General features: G+C 45.4%; 2 protein-coding genes across 2 annotated transcripts; both read left to right on the top strand.

Moving 5' to 3' along the window:
* Positions 1–10,386: 10,386 nt before the first annotated feature.
* Positions 10,387–13,116, top strand: LOC101920420 (gallinacin-11-like). The gene is made up of 3 exons (XM_005236663.3): positions 10,387–10,795; positions 11,742–11,870; positions 12,893–13,116. The coding sequence occupies exons 1-3, from the start codon at positions 10,741–10,743 to the stop codon at positions 13,018–13,020; spliced, it is 312 nt and encodes a 103-aa protein (XP_005236720.1). The 5' UTR covers positions 10,387–10,740; the 3' UTR covers positions 13,021–13,116.
* Positions 13,117–20,855: 7,739 nt separating this feature from the next.
* Positions 20,856–22,520, top strand: LOC129784939 (gallinacin-12-like). Its single transcript, XM_055811252.1, has 2 exons — positions 20,856–21,450; positions 22,062–22,520. The coding sequence occupies exons 1-2, from the start codon at positions 21,318–21,320 to the stop codon at positions 22,208–22,210; spliced, it is 282 nt and encodes a 93-aa protein (XP_055667227.1). The 5' UTR covers positions 20,856–21,317; the 3' UTR covers positions 22,211–22,520.
* The last annotated feature ends 1,456 nt before the right edge of the window (positions 22,521–23,976 follow it).

The following is a 23,976-nucleotide window of genomic DNA, read 5'->3' as shown; positions in this document are numbered from 1 at the left end:
CAGCTCCCCACCGGGAACACCAGCCTGGGTGGTGGGGAAGTCTTCTCCTTGGGGACCACCCCAGGTGTGTCTGAGCAACCCCCTCAGCAAGGCTGTAGCTATGGAGAGAAAGGGGCAACCTGAGGAGAGGGTGGCCAAGGCCTGGCTGCAGAGAGGAGTCCAGGCTGCAGGATGAATATGCAGGGTGGGGTGGGGTGAGCCGCAGCGTCAGTGTGAGCGGGAGCCAGGCTCAGGGATGCTGTGAGGGAGAATGGCAGCCCACGGCAGAACACAGGGAAGGGACCAGGTCCCCTCCTGCAGCACAGCCAGAGATGGGGTTTGGGTATGTACCCAGAAATGGTGGTGGACAGTGTCAAGAGCAGGCAGCCCATGGGCTCAGTTCAGTCACAGCTGGCACTACAGCTCCTGAAGTCCTTCCCCAGCCACAAGCCTGTATTGGCTGATAATGGCAGCTAGACCTTCTGCAAGGAAGGCACGACATCCCTCCAGTGCAGGCAAGGTCCACCACCAGCTCTGGGTGCCCAGTCCTTTCCTCACTGGTAGTTAGCACAAGGTTGTCATGGACAAGGGTGTCAGAGAGGAGGTGAAACCTTCCTTCTTCCTCTTCAACTCCATGCCCACCCCAGCCAGCATGCTGGAGGAAGACTGAGGCAGGGAAATGGTGTGGGCACAATAAGAGCAGGGGGCTGGGGCTAGCAGGGCAATGGACAAACCACCAGGAGACTCCTGTCTGGCTCAACCTACTCTTGCCCACAGGCTGGCCGTGGTGGAGGGATGGGGATCAGGCTGTCCTGGTGTCCTTCTGGAAGTGGTGGATAATGCGCCATGGGTTTTGCCCTGGCTCTGGCTTATCACCTTTCTCTGACATGTATTCTGCCAGCAATAACACATTTTTCTATCAGAAATCCATCAGGCATTTTTCCCAAAAACAGTTGTTGTTACACCTCATTCGTGAATGTCTCATTTCATCTGGCACTCCTGCAGACTGGATAGAGGCAGAGTGGCTGTGCCTCCGTTTGCCCCATTCCCTTTCTCTTTCTGAGCATGTTTTCTTCTGCTCAACCCATCTCTGCTTTGCTCCACCTCCAATTCATCCCACATTGTTCTCCACTGCCCCTGCCTTTGGCCTTGTGTCACAGATTCTGACACCTTTAAACTCCGTTCCTGTTTGCCTCAGAGCTCATATTAAAAACCTTATAGCTAGAGCTCTGACACCGTTACTAATATGTCTCTTTCCTTTTAAAGAAACTATTTAAGTGCACCAATTTGTGATGCAATGCTGAATTTATTGTTGCCATTAACAATGATCCATTTCAGAAAAATTCTTTAGAAATTAGGACAAAAATCAAGAAAATGGTTTATAAATGTAAATAAAAATTAGAGCACCCAAATAAGGAATGGCATAATTGATAGTTTAATGGATGCATTTATTTTCTGCAGTGGATGTAGTTAACTATCTATGCTTAAGGCATTTTGCTTGAATTGCCCAGCTAATGAGCTACTTGTCCACCATCTGTATGTACTGTGTACAAGTACATGAGAAGATATACAGTATTCATTTGGAAGGAAAGACTGTGATGATCTTTATTAGATTTCTACTTGTGGATAACTGTTTGGGAGCAAGCAGCAACACTCTCACCTGGGCTAGCAGTAGGGTACAGTTTTACATGGAAAGGTTCTTCTCGTGTGCAAAAAGAAAGCACAAGACTCTCTGAAATCCTGCATTTTCAAGCTTTTGAAAATTAGTTTTATTTAAAAATAAATAAATAAATGACATCGTGTGGTTACTGCTTTCTGACTGTATGAGGCAGCATTGATTAGCAAGGCATGAAGCACTGGGGGAAGGTCTCCTGCGGTGGGATGCTGCTTTAGAAACTTGAATGTGTCTCGAGGGAAGATGCTTACCTGTGCACTAGGCAGCAGAGCTCCCGTTATTACTATAGTTACAAAGTTTTTTTAAAGTTATATAAATGATGTAACATCATAAGTTAGCTTTGTTAGTTATACACCCATCCTGAACGTGAGCAGCTCGCTCCGGTCCCTACAATCCAATCTCAGACACCAAAACCCGTCCCTGCGCTCCAAATGTATTAACAAACAACAAGCATTTACTACGTGAATGGTCGATGCTGAAGATGAGCGAAGAAGCAGGCACCTACCTTTCCCCCCGAGCAAACCCTGCCCCACCAGAAGGGCCTTGCTGTCCCTTCCTCCGCAGCAAGTCGTCCCGCAAGAGGGAGCCATGGACCGGCTCACGGGCTCCGCAAGCTGCAAAGCCGGACCGGAGGGGCGTTCTGCTCGGTGAAGGATGCTCCGTCCCTAGGCTGCGCTGGAAATTCAGCTGGTTTCCTTCCTGGAAAGACGGTTCTTTCTCCACAGCCCATATTAGATTTTGGTTTTTCAGTCCCACTGGTCTCTGTTAAACTTTCCCCCCATCAGCCCAGGGTTTTCTAGAAGTGAAGCCTCAGATGTGGCCACAGGCTTCACCTGATGCCTGCTCCCTGCTGACCACCTCACAGTGGCACCTCTCCCAATTTATCCCACACTGGAGACACTCAGCTGCCTAAATTCAGATATCTAGTGTTGTGTTATGGGATATGCTGCCTGGTCTCTATTTGCCCCTTTGGAAACACTGAGTATCCCACACATTTCTGTCCCATGCTAATATCTTGGATGCTTCAGGACATCTGTAGTGATATTGTGTCCAGGCAGCTGAATCCTGCCTGAGGGTGGGAGTGAGCTCAAAGATTCGAACATTTAAAGTAGGTGTCTCCACACAGGGGCGTGTAGTCGTGTGTTAGATAGTTGATACAATATTAGGGCCATAAAATATCTTGAAGAGATTCAGGAGATACTTCTGGACACTTGGCTTTGCTGTGTCTATTTGTAAACAGAATATATTGAAGTCTATATGGTATCAGTTGATAGAACACTGAAATTTTCAAATTTCTCAGCAGAACACTCCATTTCCCCCGCCCCCCTTATATTGTTATAAATAAGGTCAGGTTTTCAGCTAGCTCAAGGAGCACTAAACCCCAACTGCAATCAAATTCTGCTGATTTATATTGCCATTGCAAATCTGTGCAAGTGCTTGGGGGAAGCAGATTTATCTCTGTGCCCTAGATGAAACAGAAACAGCCATCTGTTTCAAGGTTGTTGATTCAAGGCCAGATTGGATGGAGCTTTGGGCAACCTGGTCTAGTGGAAGGTGTCCCTGCCCATGGCAGGGGCATTGGAACTAGATGGTCTTTAAGGTCTCTTCCAACCCATACCTTAGATAGGGTTGAAGTCTTCCTGTATCTCCATTGACCCTGAGGGAAAACTAGAAGATGGGGATAGATTAGACAGCTGGAATGGATTTCATCCCATCTCTTTTGGAGGCTGACAGTAGAGATCCCTCCATCTGAACTAGTCTTCTGCATTCCTTTTATAGTCAATGGAGAGAAGCAAGCACTGGATGAGCCTGCCAGAATATCACACTGTAGAAAGGACACTTGGCTACCTGAGTGGCTCCAATGCAGGCTCTAAATTGTAAACATCTTAAGCAGGATGAAGGGACCCCCACTTGTAATTTGGATTTATCTAATGTAAGACATACTCCACCAAAAGCCACAAAATTGAAGATCCCAAATCATGGGTGATTCATCTTAATAATGCTAATGACTAAAATAGTGATAAAAATGACCTAGCTCAGACTTTGGCAGTTGTTGGCATTTTCACACCCTGCATGGAAATGCATGAAAAAATCTCCAGCAGTCCTGTCTGCTGGTAAACTGGATGAACTGGAAACAGGCCTTTCCTGTGACCATTGCAACACTGAGCATGAGGAAGCAGTGACTTTATGGAGGGTTGGTGACTTTCTCCAGCCCCAGATGCAGCTCATTAGGCAAGGTGCAGAGCTTTCCCCATGTGTAAGTATTTCTTCTGTGATCTGTGTAAACTATGTCTTACGCCTGGAATAACCTGGGAGAGGAGGAGGAGAACAAAAAAGAGCAAGTGAAGTGCTGAGGCATCAAGGTAGAATGAGATGGCACTCCAAATTGGAAGACTTTTCCTGGGATAAAATTTCTGATCATAATTTGAAGGGGACTGTGACTGTGTAATCATGTATAGTCTAATACTGAGGACATTAATCCCTAATGGCTAGAAATTATAGGGAAGGATTTTGAATGTAAGATAACTCAACAAGCACTCCTCTTCTACCAGGTTATTAACACACTCGAGATTTTGCATTTGTCCTTCATTTCCCTTGGAAAAAAAAAAAAAAAGGCACAAACATTTCGAGCCCATCATTGCACAGAACAGGACCATTTTTTGAAATTTTAAAAATAACACAGTGCTGGATCCTATCTGAGAGCTGAGATACTTCCTTGGCTTCAGTGGGAACTTGAGCCAGCTGAAGGTTTCTTGTCAAGGTCTTTGTTTCATCTATTTCCCTGGAGTGCCTGAAAATGGGTATAAATAGTTCTCCTGCCACATGGCTGCCCGTGACACTCAACCACACCTGTAGATTTGAAATTAAAAGCTAGCAAAGAAACCAGGAAGGCAGAGAACAATGCACATTGGATAAGGGGAAGGTTTGTATTGTTGGTATCAAGGCCACTGGGTCAGAACAACATCAATAAATATCATGTATAGAATCAGGCTCAAGGAAGTGACACTGGTTTCTTCTGCTCTGACGGAGAACCTGTGCTGTCAGCTACCGTTTGTTTCACTATGACTGTTGGCAGTGCAGTTCACTGTACAGGCAGATCCTTATGAAAACTGTATCATTAATCTCACTTGTTCTGTGCTCTTTGCACACCTGCAAAACTGAGGGTGATGCTCGTGGCACCTGCAAACTGATAATCTGCACCTCAGGTATGACCCTGCTGTATGTCCTGTGATACAACAATGGTTCCCAAGAGAAAGCAATAAGGAGTAATGGGCATCCCATCCATAAACATACCAAATAATTTTATTCTGTTCCTTGAGGAAAAAAAGAAAATCCTTTTTGTTTGTCAAACTATCCTTGAAAAGCCAGAAAAGTGAAAAAGCATTCTCTCAGGGCTCCCTGGAGAAGAGAGAGCACAAGCACTCATTTCTAGTTTATGGACCTCCCTAAAGCATTTGATCCTGTTTAAGAGAACTGCATGAGCACCTGGGAGTAAAACAATGGCTTTAGGCAACAGGTACAGGATCCTGCAGCACTGACCACTTTTAAGATGGTAAGAAATTACTTTTTAAGTAGAAAAATGGCATTTCTAATAATACAACAGAATTTCTGTGGAAATGAAGTCCTGGCAGCCCGAGCACAAATCAAGATGGTTAATTCCAGACTGCTGTAATGCCTTGTTCTTGGAGTATGGCACTAGCATTTGAGGAACTGAAGTGTGGCAGAGCAGTGGAATGTACACAACCCTGGGGAGACTTTCTGGCAATTTCCACATACTTTTATTTAAATGCATTATGAAACCAAATGCAATCTCTGCAGAAGTGCAGTCATGCATTCTTACTGACACATTTTCCAGAACACCCACTCAAACTGAAACCATGTGAGAAGAACCTTAATTAATCTGCACAGCTTTCTTAATAACTTGCTGCTTTACCTCTAAGGTGTAAGTTCTTACTTCTTTAATATTCAGATGTTTGCTCTGCATGATGTAAGAGTGGAGATGGGAGATGACTCATGGTCTGTGCTGGCTTGACCAGGATGGGTTAACTAGCCATCTGAATATTTGCCAAAGTGTTTGAAAGCAAAATGAGCAAGTGCAGCATCCTGGAGACATGGTTCCTAGCCACTGAGAAGATCTGTACTTTCCAGTGCAGCCTGGAGACCAGGGTCCAAGGCAGATTTGGCTTTCAAGGTAGGAAGCATGTGGCATAGTAGGTGGGGAGAAATGGGGGTAGAGGAGGTATGGGGCACAGGATTTTGCCTGTCTTTCTGATGGTGTAGGGAATGAGTTAAAAGGATGGTAGATTTGGGTTCAGGAGGTCAAGGGTGAACTAAAAAAAGGAAGAGCTGACGGAAAGCAAAGCCAAATCCCCAGAAGAAGAGTAGGGAGGTGAAAACCATTTTTCCTTGCTCCCATACATCCCAGGGTGTGCATGCAGTTGCTTTCAATATCCCCCTACATCTCCACAAGATCATGCTTTTGTGACACCCCTATCATAAAATCACAGAATGGTTTGGGTTGGAAGACACCTTCAAAGGTCATCTAGTTCCAACCCCCTTGCCATGGGCAAGGACACCTTCCACCTTGTAAGAAACTCCTCCTCAGCTTTCTTGCCGGCTCCTTTAGGTACTGGAAGGTGCTATAAGGTCTCCTTTCTCTTCTCCAGGCTGAATAACCCCAAGTCTCTCACGCTGTCCCATAGGGGAGGTGCTCCAGCTCCCTGATCATCTTCTTGGCCCTCCTCTGGTCTCAATCCAATAGGTCCATGTCCTTCTTATGTTGGAGACCCCAGAGCTGTACACAAGCACTGCAGGAGGGATTCCACAAGAGCAGAGTAGAGGGGCAGAATCACCTCCCTCGACCTGCTGGCCATGCTGCTGGTGATGCAGCCCAGGATATGATTGGCTTTCTGGGCTGTGAGCATGCATTGCAGGGGCTTGCTGAGCTTCTCACCAACCAACACCCCCAAGTCTTTCTCCACAGGACTGCTCTCAATCCAGTCTCTGCCCAGCCTGTATATGTGCTTGGGATTGCCCAAGTGTGCAGGTCTTTGTACTTGGCCTTGTTGATCCTCATGAAGTTCGCATGAGCCCAGCTTTCAAGCCTGTCAAGGTCCCTGTGGATGGCATCCCTCCTGTCCAGCATGTTGACCACACCACACAGCTTGGTGTCATCAGCAAACTTGCTGAGGTGCACCTGATCCCACTGTCCATGTTGCCAACAAAGATGTTAAACAGCACCAGTCCCAGGACCAGCCCCTGAGGAACACCAGTCATCACTGGTCTCCACTTGGACATAAAGTCTTCGCAATAATGCAATAATGCAATAATTTGAGTGTGACCATCCAGCCTGGGGTCTATCCGTGAAATACATGTCTCTCCAGTTTAGAGACAAAGATGTCATGCAAGACAGTGTCAAATGCTTTGCACAAGTCCAGGTAGATGACAGCAGTTGCTCTTATCCACCAGTGTGGTAACGCCATCATAGAAGGCCACCAAATTTCTCAGGCACCATTCACCCTTAGTGAAGCCATGTTGGCTGTCACAAATCGCCTCCTTATTTTTCATGTGCCTTAGTATAGTTTTGAGGAGGATCTTCTCCATGATCTTGCTGGGCAGAGTTGGGACTGACTGGCCTGTAGTTCCCTGGGTCTTCCTTTTTTCCCTCTTCAAAAATGGGGGTTACATTTCCCCTTTTCCAGCCAGTGGGAATTCATATCTCAGATATGATGGATGGTAGCTTAGTCACTCAGATGCCTAGCTCACATGGAGACAGCATGACTACGTGGTTGAAACCCACTTCAGTTTTCTAAGTCATGCCCTGCACTTTAATGCAGAAGAAACAGCAGGAGACATCATAAGACTTGCTCCAGAAGAGCCTGTTGGCTAAGGCAATGCCAAAAACCAACAGGAGAGAGTTTTGGACCTGTCTGTCTTGTCCCCTGAGGATTAATCACCTCACGTGATTAACCATCCCAGAGTAGAGCAAGGATCCTTTCTTAGTAAAAAAAATAATAACTTGATGTTTGTATCATTTGCAGCAGTTTGGACTTGAAGCTTTGAGGGGATCTGCAAATGGATTGCAGGTATTGGTTACGTTTATTAAATCATTCTGGAGAGAAAACAGCATGAGTTTCAGTTGGAGATGCTGGCTGTTCCTCAGCTATTTTCTACAGACGAAAGACAGGCTGGGGTTTGGTTCCTTCTGCTGATTAAAAGTCTGAATAAAACTAAAGCAGCACCACTTCATGGGCGGGGTTGTAAAGACCCAACTCTTACTTCCTTTGTGTCTCACACCTGCACAGCACAAAAAGTTTCATTTCACTACGAATGGAAATGTTCACATTAAGTGAAATAATGTATTTTATTTTCTAATGGTAATTTCATAGCAGTAACCTGGCGAAGTCTCAGCTCACTTCAGTCCAAATCAAACCCCTTTCTGTTTTCCAGCTTGATGCATCACTCAGAAGTTTACCTATGCATACAACATGTAGATTACTCGCAGGCAATGCAACCAGAAGCCCATTGATCTTGTATTTTGTGCCTATCCTTTTTCATCAGAGTACAAAATGTTTTCTGTGTACAGGCGTCAGGACCTGGGATGTCTTGGACAACTTCTGATGTGGTTTAAGAGGGAGCTGCAGAGTTTACTGCCACATAAATGAATATCTGATTGCAAGCTGCTTCTATAACAAATAAAGATGCTGTATGAAATACCCAGGAATATTCCCAAAGCATAAAGAAAAAGGAGGCGTGTTCTTAGCTTCAAAAATATTTCTGCTCTTTAACTTACACTTATTCGTGATCCTTTGATAAAAGGATTTTTCTTCTGTTTTTGATGTTGAGTGTATGTTTTTCCTGTTTTTCTTATGGAGTTAACTTCTCACACTGCTAGATGCAACAAATTGGTTTAAGGGGACAAATTCCTATTTTATGCACTATAGATATAACAAATTAGACATGTCATTCTGACAATGCACCAGATTTCTGTACCTCACACAAAGGAGGAAGTTTTGTATTTTATTAAGACTATATTTTATATGTTAACTAATATTTTACTAAGCTTCTGCTGTAACTCATATTTGTTGTAATGACTGAGACAAAAGTACATACATATAATTAATGATATATTCCCAGTTTCTCTGAAGACAATTATGTGGATGGTTTAACAATTTTGATTAATGTGTAAGATGAAGAGTTTGGAAAAAAAATCTTCTATACTTCACTTTATCAGAAGTTTCAATGGAGTTTTTCAGGTAAATCTCTCAAGAGGGAAAATAACTATGCCAGCTGGATATCTCAGTCCATACATATTCAGATGCACAAGACTAGATATCCAAGCATGAAAATTAGTGGAAGGCTTGCTCTTCAAAATAAATTTGGATTTTGTTACACCAAGGCAAGTCGTAGATGCAGCTTGCATTCACTGCAACAATTCATATGGAAGAAAGGCTTTCCAGGGCTATTCCATACAACACTGCTGGATAAGAGGACATCACTACTTTTTTTGTCTGACAGCTTCATAGCTAGCTCCAGTTGTTTTTCCCTGGGCTACTTAAAATTTTGTGTTAAACCTTTTAAAACATTTTAAAACTTAAATCCTTTATTGCTCCTTTTCAGACTATCAAGTACTGAAGAAAAGTGTTCAATTTACCTTCTTTACCCTGTTGTATGGGGTATAAAAAAAAAAAAACAACCATACATCTAGTGGAGAGGAACAGTACCCTGGGTCTCCTGCTTTACACAAGGCTAGCTGACACTGTGCTATTTTGTGCCAGGATCCCTTGCTACTAGAGGTGCTTTATTTTGTATTAAAGCTTTTGTTCATTGCATCACAAATGATTCTATAATCTCTTTTTTTTCTTTTTTTTTTTTTCCTTCTACACAATGGTCACAAACAGAAGTTCACCACTGAGAAGAACATTTAGGAACTGACCCAGTTGCCCACTTGCCCACACATAGAAACTAGAGACATTTGAGAGGCCCCATGACTTTAGAAATGTCGCTGTCTGCCTGGGGCTGGTAGATATCATGCAGGAGCTATGGGGGATCTGCACCCTCATGGAGCAGCAGCTGGAGGCCAGATGGGATCCCTGAAGCATCTTTAATGACAATAGATGCCCTTAGCTCTGGACTTGGCCAGCTAAGTACAATTATGTTCAGTGCATTTGTGTGGGCTCCTAAGGTCCCACTATAGCTAAACAGGTGATTTGAGACCTAGAGCCACTAATTAAACACCTCATTCCCACACAGCCACATCCATTTTAGATGCCTACATCTCAGTGTGTGAGTGTAGCACTGATCACTGCCGTTGAGTGGTCAGTTGACCACACATGAGTGTCCAGTGCCATTGTAAATAAATGAGACCACACACATGGCCATCCATTTGCCCCTGTATTCGTATGCAGATTGTCTCAGAGATCCTGTGTCTGACCAGGTAGCCCCATGAGTTAAGGCCCCTAACTCTTTGGGCACCCCGCAGGAGTTAGGCCTGTATGTGTGGGCAACTGAATCGAGTCCATAATGTCAACCAACTAATGTTTTCAGAAAGAAAACTAGTTGTTTAGTTGGTTCAAATTTCATTATTCAGTTAGAAAAATTATGCAAAAAGTAGGTTCTTTGCATCGATGAATGGAGACTGCAAACATTGCAGCAGCTCCTTGCACCCTCTGCTATTCTCAGAATCATCAACAGTCTTCTGATATTCCAGGTGCCTTCCCTCCCACCAAAACAATGCCTAATTTTCTCTGGGTGGTCCATTACCAAGCATGTTGATCTTTGAAGTTAACAAGTAACAAAGATGCTCTCCATGTGAGTCAGTATTAAGAAGCAGCCTTCCCAGCGGCCAAGCAGGGAGGTGTAGTTACTTCTCTGCTTGCTTTTGTGATCTTCTGCCATTGTTCAGGTTTAGCCATGTGCAGCGGTCAAGCTGAACTCATTGCCTTCTGTACCCACCACTGCCAAGGTCCCCTGGACAGCCAGATCTGCTCCCACAGCCCTATAAATGCAAGAGTGCTCCCTCCTCCCCTGCTCAAAGGCCCTGGTGTTGTGGCCCTGGCTCCGCGCTGCAGCTGAGACCTTCCACCATGAAGTTCTCCTGCCTCATGGCTCTTCTCCTTTTCCTCCTCCAGTCTGTTCCAGGTAAGAGGCAAGACCCGTGCTGGGGTTTGCCTGTGTAGGAGATACAAGTAGCTTGTGCATTGGTGCAGAATGTACTCCTCCATGTTCTTCAGCTCCTTTCATTAGACCTATTCCCTATTTCTTAGTCTAGAAGCAGAAGTGAAAAATTAACGTATTGGTGGCCCGATGTCAAACCAGAACGTCCCCACAGAAGCCACTACCAGGTGTTGGCTCCTTACGACTTTTTGAAGTCTCTTTATGCCATTTTGTGGCACTATTGGAAGTTGGTACCATGGAAAACACTGCCTCTTCTTACCCCAGGGTCATAACTTGTCTCCTTTCTGTACAGTAAAAGAGTGGCAGAGGCATTCTCTTGTATTACTCAAGTTGAACTTCACCAGTGAAGTTTATTTAAGATCTCTGAATATGCTGTTTCCCCTTCCTCAGCCCTTCTGCTGCACTGACTCCTTTACTGACTCTGCTTTTAGCCTAGCTTTTCTTCATGCTTAATGAAACTCCCCATCCTGGAGTAAGGCTTTCAGAGAAGGAAAGAACTGGGCAAACGACTTGTCCCTATTAACTGGGACATATCCCAGCTTTTGATTTTTATTTTTGTAAGTCATAGGTACATCCCAGGGCGTACGAGCACCATGCTGCCCCTTGCACGAGCAGCCTGCAGCATTGCAGGCCCAGAACTTGGAAGCATCCAAAGGCTGGGATGTCCCTATTCACTACAGCATGCCTGCCCAGGATATGTTCAGAAATTTGCCATCAACAGCTACGTTTTTCTCTAGTTGTACAAAAGCCTTTCTTGGAGGCTGTTAGGTCCCACGAGGCTTGTCAAATCTTTCGGAAAAGCCGCCTTGGCCTTTGCGCGTATTTGTATCAGACCCCAAACCGGGGTCCATGAGGTTTCAGCAGGAGGAAGACCATGAGAAATGGTCTGGGAATCCCATTCTTCCCATAGGTCTCAGCTTGCCCAAAGACACCTTACGTTGTGTTGGATACCACGGTTTCTGCTTCCATTCAAAATCCTGCCCAGAGCCATTTGCTGCATTTGGAACTTGCTCTCGGCGTCAGAAAACCTGCTGCATAGGTATGTGTGGAAACCCTGCCAGGCAGGCAATGTCTGGAGAGGAGATGACAGAAGTTAGCAAAGCACACTCTTACTGTCCTTGTCTCCAAATGGCCCAAGCCATCTCCCCCCACCTACAAAGACGGACCTGTCTGTTCCTCCACTAATGTCAGCATGGAGTACAGGAACAGAATGGCCATTTTGGGCCAAATACCATGTAGCCCAGTGTCCCATCTCCAACAGAACAGATGACCATGGAAATACAATAAAAATTATGGCACCCACAAGTCCTCCTTCCTTGATATATATTCCTATAATCATGTTAGAGGGCTGCTGACTGCATCCTCATGGCTATGTTTAATAGGTGCCGGCTGACCTCTTCCCTATAAATGTATCTAATCCTTGTCAGATTTCCTTATCTTTGGAGCCCCTCAATAGTCAATGTATATAATTAATCAACACATGCTTTATAGCCAACTTTACTTATCAGGCTAAGGTTCATCTGATTCAGCATCCTGTATCTGTCCGTGGCCAGAAGTGGAAGTTTCTGTACAGTTACTCTGTGTATGTAAAGTGACTATTAACGAACACCACAACCATATAGTTACACTTCTTTATATATTCTCCTGGATTTCATGAATTTGCAGCTCAAGATTTTTAGATTTAGGCATCTTTGTGTTTAAAAGTCCTTACTGGATTTTCCACCTTTAAATTAGGAAATCCTTCTGTTCATTTTATAACCTCTTCCCTCATAATTTTATTTAGTGCCACCTACTTATGTACTGCAAATGTAGTGTAGTCATTCTGCATCCATCTTCTTCATACCTTTACAATAGCTTTCCTCCAGCCATTTCTTTTTCAGGTTGGTGGGTCACAAATTCCTATTTACAGAAGTGCTCTGACAAGCCCCATATCCTCTGATAAGCCTTTGTCTTTGCTTTTGGAGACACAGTAACCAGAACTTCATGACACTTCCCATGCACGAGTTCTTTCAGATGGCGGTGTAATGTTTTCTGGTTTGACTTAAACCTTTTTCATTGCAGACACGACATCAAACTTCCACACTTGTCAAGATGAGGGGGGTCATTGTGTACCTCCACAAATCAAATGTCTGCAAGAACAGGTGGGACTTTGCCCTCACAGAGATTGGAAGTGCTGCACAGAAGTGTGATAAAGACCTCACGGAACTGCAGAAAACCACAGAAATGCATGGACAATCTCTCTTCCTAGTGTTGTAGAGAAGAGGTGTGGTGTTCTTATCATGCAAAGTGTATAGTTAACCAGACTTGACATGTTTCTTTACATAACAAAGGTAATAAATACTAAATGAACAGGTATAACAGTCAAATACATAAGGAAAGAGGCAGAATGTCTCTCTATTACACTCACACACAGAAATCCACAGAAATTTTGCTGTAACATCCTTGGAAAATACATTCCCTTGTAATCCAAAATTCTCTCCCCCTCTTCTGTCTCCTTTCCTTTCCTTTCCTTTCCTTTCCTTTCCTTTCCTTTCCTTTCCTTTCCTTTCCTTTCCTTTCCTTTCCTTTCCTTTCCTTTCCTTTCCTTTCCTTTCCTTTCCTTTCCTTTCCCTTTCCCTTTCCCTTTCCCTTTCCCTTTCCTATAGAGGGCAATGTCTTCTCCTATTAAAGTGATAGAAACAAGGAGTGTCCAACTGGCATGGCCAGGCCATATGTACACTACTCAACTCCCATTCTCCCAAGCAGGATGTCAGTCAACTGCCCTTCCCCACCTCCCTCTTTCCACCAATAAACTGCACCCATTTGAGCCCAGGTACCACCTATGGGAAGTCTTCATGTGTGACTGGGCAAATCTATCTAAATTCATTTTATGTGGTTTGTGCTTCCCTCTGTGGTAAGTTTGAATTTATTAACTGTAGAAGTTTCATTCAGAATGCAGACAAAGAAGTGTTTGCTTCTGAGCATCATCTTCATGTGCTCAGCAGCTCCCAATCATGACTGCTGGCTTTCTAATTTCTCTAGTTGAAGGCGGAGTAGCCGGACATCTTTGCAAAGGAACACAAGGAGGGGTGGCATTCATCTCACAAGCTGTGGCACCTACCTTGGATGGGAGGCAGCAAACGTCCATTATTCTGTATCTCAACAGCTGAGACATCCTTTCCTCTGGCCTGAACTAATGCAAATGGCTTGTTCACGTCCCCACCACACACTTCAGAAAAGTCATTCTCTAGATCAGCATTTTAAACATCACCCTAGTCATCCTAGGCTGCTCTTCTGGTTTACAAAGAGGAACAGATCCACTGGCAACATCATCACACTCATCCCTCACTGACCAAAGAGTGACCCCACTTTTTGTCAGCCAATATTTAGACAGCTGAGATGACCTTTGTGAAACACTTTTTTCCTCCATTCTTAAGATGTATAAAATGCTACTGACCTCTGCCAATGTGAAAACTGTTTCAGTAACAGCATCATCTCTCCATAGGAAAGTCTAGGTAACCAAGCAAGAGCCTAACAGGGCTTCTTAGTAACTGGACCTGAACCCTCTTCAGATGAGATTTCCAATCAGTTGTTCAAACTAATTTAGTTAATTTTCTCCTAGAAGTATTCATGCTGCAAGAAATTCTTTGCACTCTCTTAAAATCCCTGAGGGTGTTTTCTGCCATGTCTATTGCTGATAGTTCAGGGACTATTTTAGGATTCTAGGTAGGTGTTCCCTGAGTTTGTATCACAAATCAGGCAGGTATGTGTGGCTTGGAGCTGTTAACAGCAGCACCTTTCTGAAGCCTTTTTTTTTTTTTTTTTTTTTTTTACCTAAGATGGAGTACTAAAGGGGAATAAAGGTTTAGAAATTATCTGAGAATTTTTTTAAGCATTTTGGCTTTGACTGCTGTCTGCCCTTTGTATTTTTGGCTAAAGAGGGAAGGCAATTTATACAACTACATGCAGGGGAAAAAAGCCTCAAGAAAGGAAAAAAACCTACAAATATATAAGCATTATGTAGCAGATGCCAGCTCAGGCCTATGGTCTGCCTACACCAGTTAATCTGTGTTATTTTAGGAGTTTTAAATGTCAGCAGCTCTTCCTGGAGGAGTCTTGGCAGGATGAGCAAGAACAGAAAGACATGGAAAGAGAAGCAATGCTGTAAATGGCTTGTCTGCTTCAGAAGCCAGTAGAGGCAGCCAATTTTCTCTCATTTCTTAAGAAACTGAGTTTTCCTGAGAAAACTGTGACAGTGACTATGTTTGTAGGAAGCCGCTGCCCCTGGCACTCTGCCTCACCCCAATACTAAACATCGTGCACTGGGGGGAGTCATCAAAAGGAAACATCTACTTGCAGAGCTATCTCTCTGTTACAGTCTTCTTGATTAGCCTTATCTTACCTACCAGCATCATGCTGTTGTTATACTTGGTTGCTTTACAGGACTGAGGACAATTAAGCATTTTTTATTGAAGGAAACAGCTAATGAAGTGAAGCACAGAAAGAATTTGCAGGTGAGAGGCTGCTCTCAGGTTACTCCCCATTCCATTATGGCTCTGAGGGTTGAATGACATGAGCAGACCAAGATCTATACACAGAGAAAGCCAGCTGCCACAGCTGGAAAAGCTGGACAGGTTTGAGCACAAACCTGAAACAAAAGTGGCTCTTCCAAAGCTCAATGTATGTTGACGAAAATGCTTTGTTGATCTATCCTTGACGGTGTGTGGAAAGCAGAATGTTTAATGAGCCAAGGACCACCTCTTCACTGACTCAGGCATTCAGATACCCAGGTGTCCCTTATCAAACACCATGCCAAGCACCAACACTGCCTGCTCCTCCCCATGAGCTATGCGGGTTTTGCGGGGCAGGAGGATTTAGGTGATACTTAATTCATCATCAGTAGTGGTGGCTCTGAGTGCCCTGCTGAGCTGTTTACAGGTCGTGCCCCCAACCAGGACAGCTGCTTTAGCAGCCTCAGGAGCAGTTGCTATTACAGGGAAGATGAGCTCGCCACTGGTTATCAACAGGCATTACCATGCTGCAGACAGAGAGATATTCAGAGTTGGCAAAGGAGTCACCCATTGGAGAGTCATCCCAAGACTTCAGTTTGGCCTTGAAACACATGGTAGTTCTGCTTTCATTAAAATAAATTCCTGCTAGAAGGATTTTAGGGTACAAAGCTCCTTCTGCTTTGCTTCTCTGATCCCCTCCCATCCACCTCTCCCTAGTGCCATTGCAAGTTATTTTCCAGGAAGAATTTATTTTAAAATCTTAATAGCCTAGTTGCTTCTGTCTGGCCACCCACTGCTCAGCATCTGCACATATCACTGTCTTTCAGACAGAAAGACTCTCAGTGTGCCTAGGAGTACCAGCAACACTGACTCCCCCTTGGGACCCCCCATATCTACATCCATGGTGGCCTTTACCCAGCACAAATCTAACTCAAAATCTAGACATGCAAAGCATCAGACAAGCCTTTGAGATATGTCAAGGTTGAAGTCCTGATGTGAATTGCACCACCCAGGCGCTTTACTGAAGTGTGGACAAAATCAAATGTTGGGCTGTCTCTGGAGCTGTGCTGTGCTTGTAAAATACACAAGCCCAGGCTATGGTGCTGCAGCTGGATGGTCTATGGCAGTACATTGTCAGTGTGGTCTTTGACATGGTTTTGGCCGTCTTCTTCCTTTTTTGGGAGTGGGGAAAGGTGTTTCAGAGGGATGGGGATTGATCATCATGTTTAGATCGGACAAAAGATGGGAGGGAAGGTAGCAATGGAATGATTTGCAAATCAAACCCAGATGCAGGAACAGCCAGAGGACAGGTGTCCCCTTTCCCTAATGACTCCAAAGCCCAAGAACATACTGCCAATCTGTGCAAGCTGGGGACAGAACCCAGGTCTTCCCCAGCCCTTATATCTTCTAAACTGGCAACTCACTCTTAGAAAACTCAGTACATTTTCATGCCAATTCATTATTTGAATTGCTAAAAATGTTCTAGTAAACTGAGCAATCTCAGGGGCTCTTGTCTAGCCCTGAAGCCAAATATCATAATCCAGCCACGTCCATCCTCTCCTCTAGAAACAGATGGCTGCATCCAGACTGCTTGATGGAAGCAATCCCTGATCCCAGACACACTTAGAAATTGTTTGAGAGAGAAATACTTAGCCTGGACAAAAACCTTTCCAGGAATATGCTAAGCATTTCACAGTTTGGTTGACCAAATCCCAGTGCTTGTATCCTGCCCTGTTTTATTTACTAGTAAGGATGTATTGAAGGAGTTCAAGCTTTGATAAAGTGAAAATGTAGGAGAGGAGATTAATACATCCTTTTTCTAATGGGATTTTTTTTTAAATGAAATCCCCATGAACTACTGAAATCAAGTGAAGTCAATAAATTGGCTTCAGTTTCTGTTCTCACTGAGTCTTCCCACATGTAAATACACCCCCAGTACCACACCAGAGTCAGCCTCTCCTACCTGGTCCCCAGACACATGGCTGGTGCCTCTGTAGCCTGTTTGCCACCTCCCTGAGTCTGAGTAGTGGTGTGCCCATGCAGGACTCAGTCTGCTCTTGGGTGCCTGGTGAGAGGTGGGAGATGTCAACACTGGTTGTGGTCCTGTGCAACAACAGGTAAGGACTGGTCAATGTTACACCATGCTCTGCTGCTGGTATATATGAGGAACTTAGAAAATGTGGCGTCCTGAAAGGTCCCATTCCAGCACATATGGCAGCTGTGGGAGCCTCAGATCTTCCTCAATAAATGCTCCCTTGTCCATAATCAACATAATGACAGTGAAAGTGAAATTGTTTTCTTACTTTGGCATGTCTTCCTTGCTTCTCATTCATTTCTAAGGGACATTTTTTCATCTGAGACCTGGAGGTGAATTGATGTTGCTTAAAGCTGAGCATGAAGGTACTTTCAGAGCTAATGTGAAGACACTGTCCTCACACTGGTCCAGGACACTGGTGAACCAGGACACTGATGAACCAGGATGCTAATTCCAGAGGACAGTACAGAGGCATCCAGAAAGTTTAGATCAGATGTAGGACCTAAGACTTCCGATGTCTTACATATGGGCTCTCACCACTAAGCCTTACTTTCATTTTCTTTCTTCTCACTTTCTTTCCATTAGTTTTAGCTGATTTCGGTTGGGTGGTAACAGTTTGTAGTTTGTAGTTGCTTTGCTCATTTATTCAAGAACTCAGCTTCCTTGAATCATGAAGGAGGGCAACGCTCAACTTTAGCATGGGGGGGTGGGGTGGGGAAGAGGCACTGTAACTAGCAAGTTAATGGCTTGCTAGAAAGTTTCACTGAGCTGCTATCAGATATGAGTCAAAAGACTAAAGAACCTGCTATTCGCCCCAGATTGGGGCCTGTGTGCACATAGAGCACACAGAAAAGAGTATGGTCTGCACAGCTCCCAAGAAAACTCATCGAGGGACTCACCAAAGTCACCACAACCACGGATGAAAACCTTGCCATGAAAGCCATTCACCCACTCGCAAAGGCATGTTGCAAACCCAAAACACGGAAGGATCTGGGGGTGTGAAAGAGACGCATGGCTCAGCAGCCACGGAGACTGGTGGAGGACAAGACCCCAGCAGCTGCAGCTGCCCAGTCAAGTGTTCATCGTTTCTCAGAAGATGCTGGGTCAATGCCAAATGGAAAGGACAGCACTCAGATTTGCAGATGGTGTGCATCCAACTGACTGCTATGTCATGAGGTGATTTTAAAGCTAGCACCATGTTCCTCCAGCCTTCCTAAGACACACACAGCCGCTATCCATGGACCAGGGCTATCTGGGGGAAGGAGGAGGGGCTCGTTGAGGTATATACCCCAACTCTGCCAAAGAGGTGTAAAGGTTCTTGCTTATCCATGTAAGTAAAGGCTTACTGCCCTCAAAACCCCGGCACTGAGTATTTTGCCTTTGTTACCCCTGATTTCATTAAGAAATGTTTCTCCCCAGTCCAGCTACAAAATTTAGCATTAGTAGCCCCTGGAATTAACACAACAGTATATTTGGACATTCACCCACCCCTTTGGCATGGAGATATTGGGCACTGGATTGTCTATACTGTATTCTTAACCATTTCCACCCCATTTCCACTCTGGAGAGAGCCAACTATGTACCTGAGTATGGAAAGCCACACGCAGAATCACACATGGCGAGGATGGGCCTGTCCACAACACTTGGCCCAGGGAACACAGAGAAGATGCTATTAACAGTGATAGTACTTAGATATCCACAGGTGTATAGTGTATATACAGTGCACTCGATATGGTAGATCGATAGCGTACATGTCCGAGGGAGATTTTAAGATGGCCATGCTTTAGGCTTGGGATGGACTGCAGAAGTCCCCTCAGACCTGATTTTTAACTGATTCTAGCAAGCTGCACGAATGGTGTGCTATCAGTGGGACAAGTCCCTTTTGGGAACAGCTGTCTCAAAAAGCAAAGAATTATTTCACACAGGCAAAAAGCAAAGAGGTGAGGTGTTCATGTTTTACAAGACTGCAACATGTCTTGCCCCTTCCATGCAAGCTCTTGTCCCACATCCAGACACAAAAGATGTCCAGATGTGCACCCACAAAAGACCCTCCAGAGACTCTTTGCAAGGCTGACCTGATCCACACTGTCATGGGCCACTGGCAGGAAAGATCTTTCTTTCCTGCTCTATATGCAGAGCTGTTACATTTCCCTGCATCCTTACTGAGTGGACCAGCACACAGGGCAGCAAGCAAAGGGTCCTGCCCTACCATGCACCTTCCAGTCTCAGAGACAGTAAGGAGCAGCAAGCAGTCCTACAGCCCCTTCAACAGAAGGTACATCTCACCCTCACACAAGGGAGACAAAGATACAGCACACAGTGAGGCATGGGACCAGCCACGCTTTGTCATCAGTTATAAGGCATGAAGAGGATGAGGAGAGGGGAGCAATGTTGCTTGGGAGGGGGCCTCAGGGGATAAAATCCAGCCTACACCCCTCTGTTGGAGTGGAAACGCACTGAAAAAGCAACACATCAAAAAAATGGCCTGGGGAGAGGAGGTAGAAAAACTCTGTCCTTTGCAAAACCTGAGCAGGCCAACTGGCAACTGTTATCACAGTGCAGCAGGCAGTCTGCTGACTTGGCTGTTCCTTCAAGATCAGAATCTATCTGGCATGAAATGGTCCACAGCTTCCAGCTCTTTTGCCAGACCTGCCTTGCAGGTTTGCCCACCACACAGCCCAGAGGGGCAAATCCAAACACCACAGTGCTCAAACAGTTGTGCAAAGGTCCCAACCAGTTCCTTGCTTTAAACCCAAGGGAACAGTCCCACTCCCAAGGGGCTAGTTCTCACTCCAAGAGGGTGGTTGGACCTATTTCTGGTCCAGCAGGTGACCATGGAGTGAAGAGGTAATCAGAATATTAAGTGGACAATGAAAATGGAGGGTTTGCCAGCACTTGGCTGCCCTAGATCAGGCTGACTGGTCAACCTTTGAGCAAGATGCTTTAACCCAATTGAGCCTAGAGAAAGATGAAATCTGTCTTTTGTCCTTCTTGGCCTCAGGGCCCTGCTCAGTTGCCCACAGCTGGATATTGGTGCCACTGGAGATGACTCCAGGTATCTGGTTTTCCAGAATGTCTTGTCTGCAACTAACACTCATGCAGAAATCCACACTATCTAGGCATCGCAAGTGACATAAATCAAGCTCCTCATGCCTACTGATCCAGGACAGCAAACTTCGACTCTATCAGTCAAGTACATCTGAACTGCAGGTTTTTTAGAGAGAAGGGAATTTTTTAATTTGAAAGAACCTTGATCTTTCAACTACTCAGGTTAGCATGCATTCACACAAACAGTTATATTAACACAGCTGAAGGGACAGCAGGACCAGGCAGGGACAGCAGCTGGGCAAAGATAGCTGGACTATCACAGGCTGATTTTACAGCAAGAGCTGTGTATCTGTCACATAATTACCACCAAGTGGTGCATTGCTGAGCTAGCCAGCTCCCTCCTCCACCAGTGCTGTGTGCTCAATCACCCTTAGGAATGAAGCCTCCTAAATTCCACAGAAGCCAAAGCTGGAATGGCTTTTTTGGCAGGAAAAAAATCACACCCAGGTTTCAGCTAGAGAAAATATTCACATGAGCTCAGATTTAAAAAAATTAATCACTCCTAGCCTGCACCGTTCTCTTCCTTGCAGCTCCTCAGGAGTCTCTCTTTGCTGGACGCCACCTTCCCACCCATCGGCTCCCTGGGGACTTTGCTCCTGCAGGTGAAGGGCAGAGGATCCCCCTGAGCCTCTTTTTTCCACCAAGCTGCCTGCAGCTGGCAATCTACCAGTCCAAAATGCTAGCTGCCGGGGAGAGGAACCGGGGAAGTCGATAACCAGCAAACGTGAAGCAAGTCAACATTGTTTGGAGCCGCAGCACTGGGTCAGAACGACACGGAAGGTTTCTCAGCAGCAAGTGTTACTCCCGAGACTGGAATATAATTAACTCCTGCCTACTCCCTCCCTCTTCCCGGATGCCATCCAGCATGCCAGCAGCACACAGAAGCTTCTGCAAAATCTCACACTCAGCCTTGCAATTTTCCAGCAGAACCAAAGCAATGGAAATCCTTTGTTTCATTTTAATCTTCATCTCCTTGACCGGTCACGGTAAGACCAGGAAGGCCGAGGGTGGTAAACAGAGGTATCTGGGAACAGGAAAAATATTTCCTCACTGTGTAATCAAATCAAAACATTGTAGGTACTGAGGAAAGGTGTCCTGAGGTTTCTGGATGAGATAGAGGGTGAGGTACTTTGGCAAAATGCATGTTTTAATTCCTCAGGGTAATGCAAAAATAAGCAGGGAAGCAGCTGTGAAAATGGGGGACTTGGCTGCCTTTGTAGGAGCAAACTGGTTGGAGAAGCGCTAGACGAGACATCCTGTGCTCTGGGAAAATGTTTCTGCCTTTTCCCAGGCTGTAGTTGCCTCCTTGGTGAGGCAAGAACAACTGCTCCAACCTCCTATGCGCAGCCTTTGCCAACATCCTGAAAAAACAACTGCATGATAAAATGTTCCTTGAGTGAGGTTGGCTCTGCATCTTGGGATTTTTAATACAGGTGTCCAAAGCTGTCCTTTGGCACGGGGATCCTGGGTGTGCTCCATGCAGCCACGCATGCCCGGGCTCCACGCACACTTGCACCGTTGGCTTGGCTGGCCAGGGACGTGGTGCCCGAGGAAGCCTCCTGCATTTTACTAACTAATTTGCTCCTTCTTTGTACAGGAGATGCGCATGGACCAGACAACTGTAACCATGAAGGGGGCTTGTGCCGAGTCGGAAACTGTGTTTCTGGTGAATATCTGGCCAGTTACTGCTTTGAACCCATCATTCTCTGTTGCAAAAGTTTGTCACCCACTACTGCAAAAAGCTGAAGATTTCCAAAGGAGCAAACCGCAATATGTGGAGAGCTGCAGGCTCCACTGACAAGGAATGACCTGCTGTTGCAAAGGAAATGTTGTGCCTTTCTGTGACTGTTGCTCTCCTGGAAGAACATGGCTGTGGATTCACTTGTTAACTTCCAAACACATTGCTTTTTGCTATTGCTGTGACTTTGTCGGAAACACTGTGACAAGAAATTGGGGCCACCCAAACTATTTGGCATCTGGTTGTTACCTGTCACGCACAGATGAGAAATTGCCTTTCTCCTTACCTGAAAGCAATAAACCTAAAAGTTTAACACAACAGCAAGTGGCCGTCTGTGACTCCTGCTGACACTCAGCAAAGCTGCTGGCGGTGGGATGCACTCTCTCCCACCAACCAGGAGTGAACACCGCAGCCCACACCTTCCCAGCAGAGCAGGGTGATGCTGTCTCCTATGTTTCACTTCCCAGTGAACACAGTTGCAATGGGGACAGACTGTTTCCCCATCACTTTCGATGCAAAAGCTACCTGGTTTGACATAAAGTCAACTGTGGTCTGTGTTTCTCAGGCAAGCCCCCTCCCATATCTACTCTTCCTTTCCAGGCTGGGCCAGATTCTTACAGGCAATGGAAGGGGCTGGCCAGAGAAATAAGACACAGAAAAGGAGCAGGGATCCCCCTCGTGCATATAGACCCCTTTGCCCATGGGATTCACAGCAGGAATGTGCTGTCCACCAGCCAACACCTAGACCAGAAAATACAAAATGAGCAGGGCTGTCTCAGGTACGTCTCTCTTCCACAACACAGCAAGACCAAGGGAAAGCCCAAGCTGGCTTGTTTTAAACATGGTGGGAAAGGGATCTGAAAGTTGTGTGCCATTGCCTTTGACAGGCTCTCCTCATCCATGGACTGCATTTCTGGTGCTCCTCTGTAATCACCCAGCAATAATCCCAAAGCAATTAGCCTGTTTGCACCTAGCAGCTTTCTGCCTAAGAGTTGCATCAGCCTAAATCCATTAGCTCTCCAGATCCAGCCTCAGCCCTTCTGTGTTTTTTCAGCATGAAGTTTTGACACTCCCCTGCCTTTGTCAGTTAGCTCTTGGTCTCCCTTTCCAGGTAAAATATTTCTCTCTGGGTCAATCATTTCTGTGAAAGCCAGAAAACAATGATGTAATGAGAGAGCTATGCCAATTAGCAGAGGCGTTGGTCAGAGCCAGGGAAAAGTCCTCCCTGGGAGACAAAATTCTTCCTCTGATGAATCAAACGGGAAAATTCCCATTGACCTTACCCGGGTCAGGACCTGTTGCCAGAGGTCCAACAATTAATTCATCCAAGCGACTCCATTCTCCTGTGAGCAGCCCAGCTATTCTCCTCAGGTCATCATAACACAACCCAGGACACCAACACACATAGGGAGAGGCCAGCGCTCCCCTGGAGGTCTGCTGCAGTTGGATGAACTGGGTTACCCAGAGCTGGCTGTTGGCTTGGGAACCGATACTGAAAACAGAGACGAGGGCTGAGCCCAGAGCCAAATTCCTCCCCAGATCCAGCCCATCTCTCCAACACATGCTGATGTACAAGTAGAGCACAGGCAGGCTTTCATATCAAGGCACCTCTCCAAAAAAAACAGTTTATTTCTCACATTCATCCACAAAGCTCATGATTCCTGCCTTTTGAGGGATGCTTAGCCACCAAATGTATAGCCTGGTTTCCTCAGAAAGTTAAATTTATGGGCTCAAGTATCTCACCTTGTAACTCTCCCCACCTGTGGCTGGACCT

This window comes from Falco peregrinus, chromosome 7 (genome assembly GCF_023634155.1).
Source record: "Falco peregrinus isolate bFalPer1 chromosome 7, bFalPer1.pri, whole genome shotgun sequence".
In the NCBI taxonomy this organism is placed as follows: Eukaryota; Metazoa; Chordata; class Aves; order Falconiformes; family Falconidae; genus Falco; species Falco peregrinus.
This window is presented reverse-complemented; position numbering and strand designations above follow the sequence as displayed.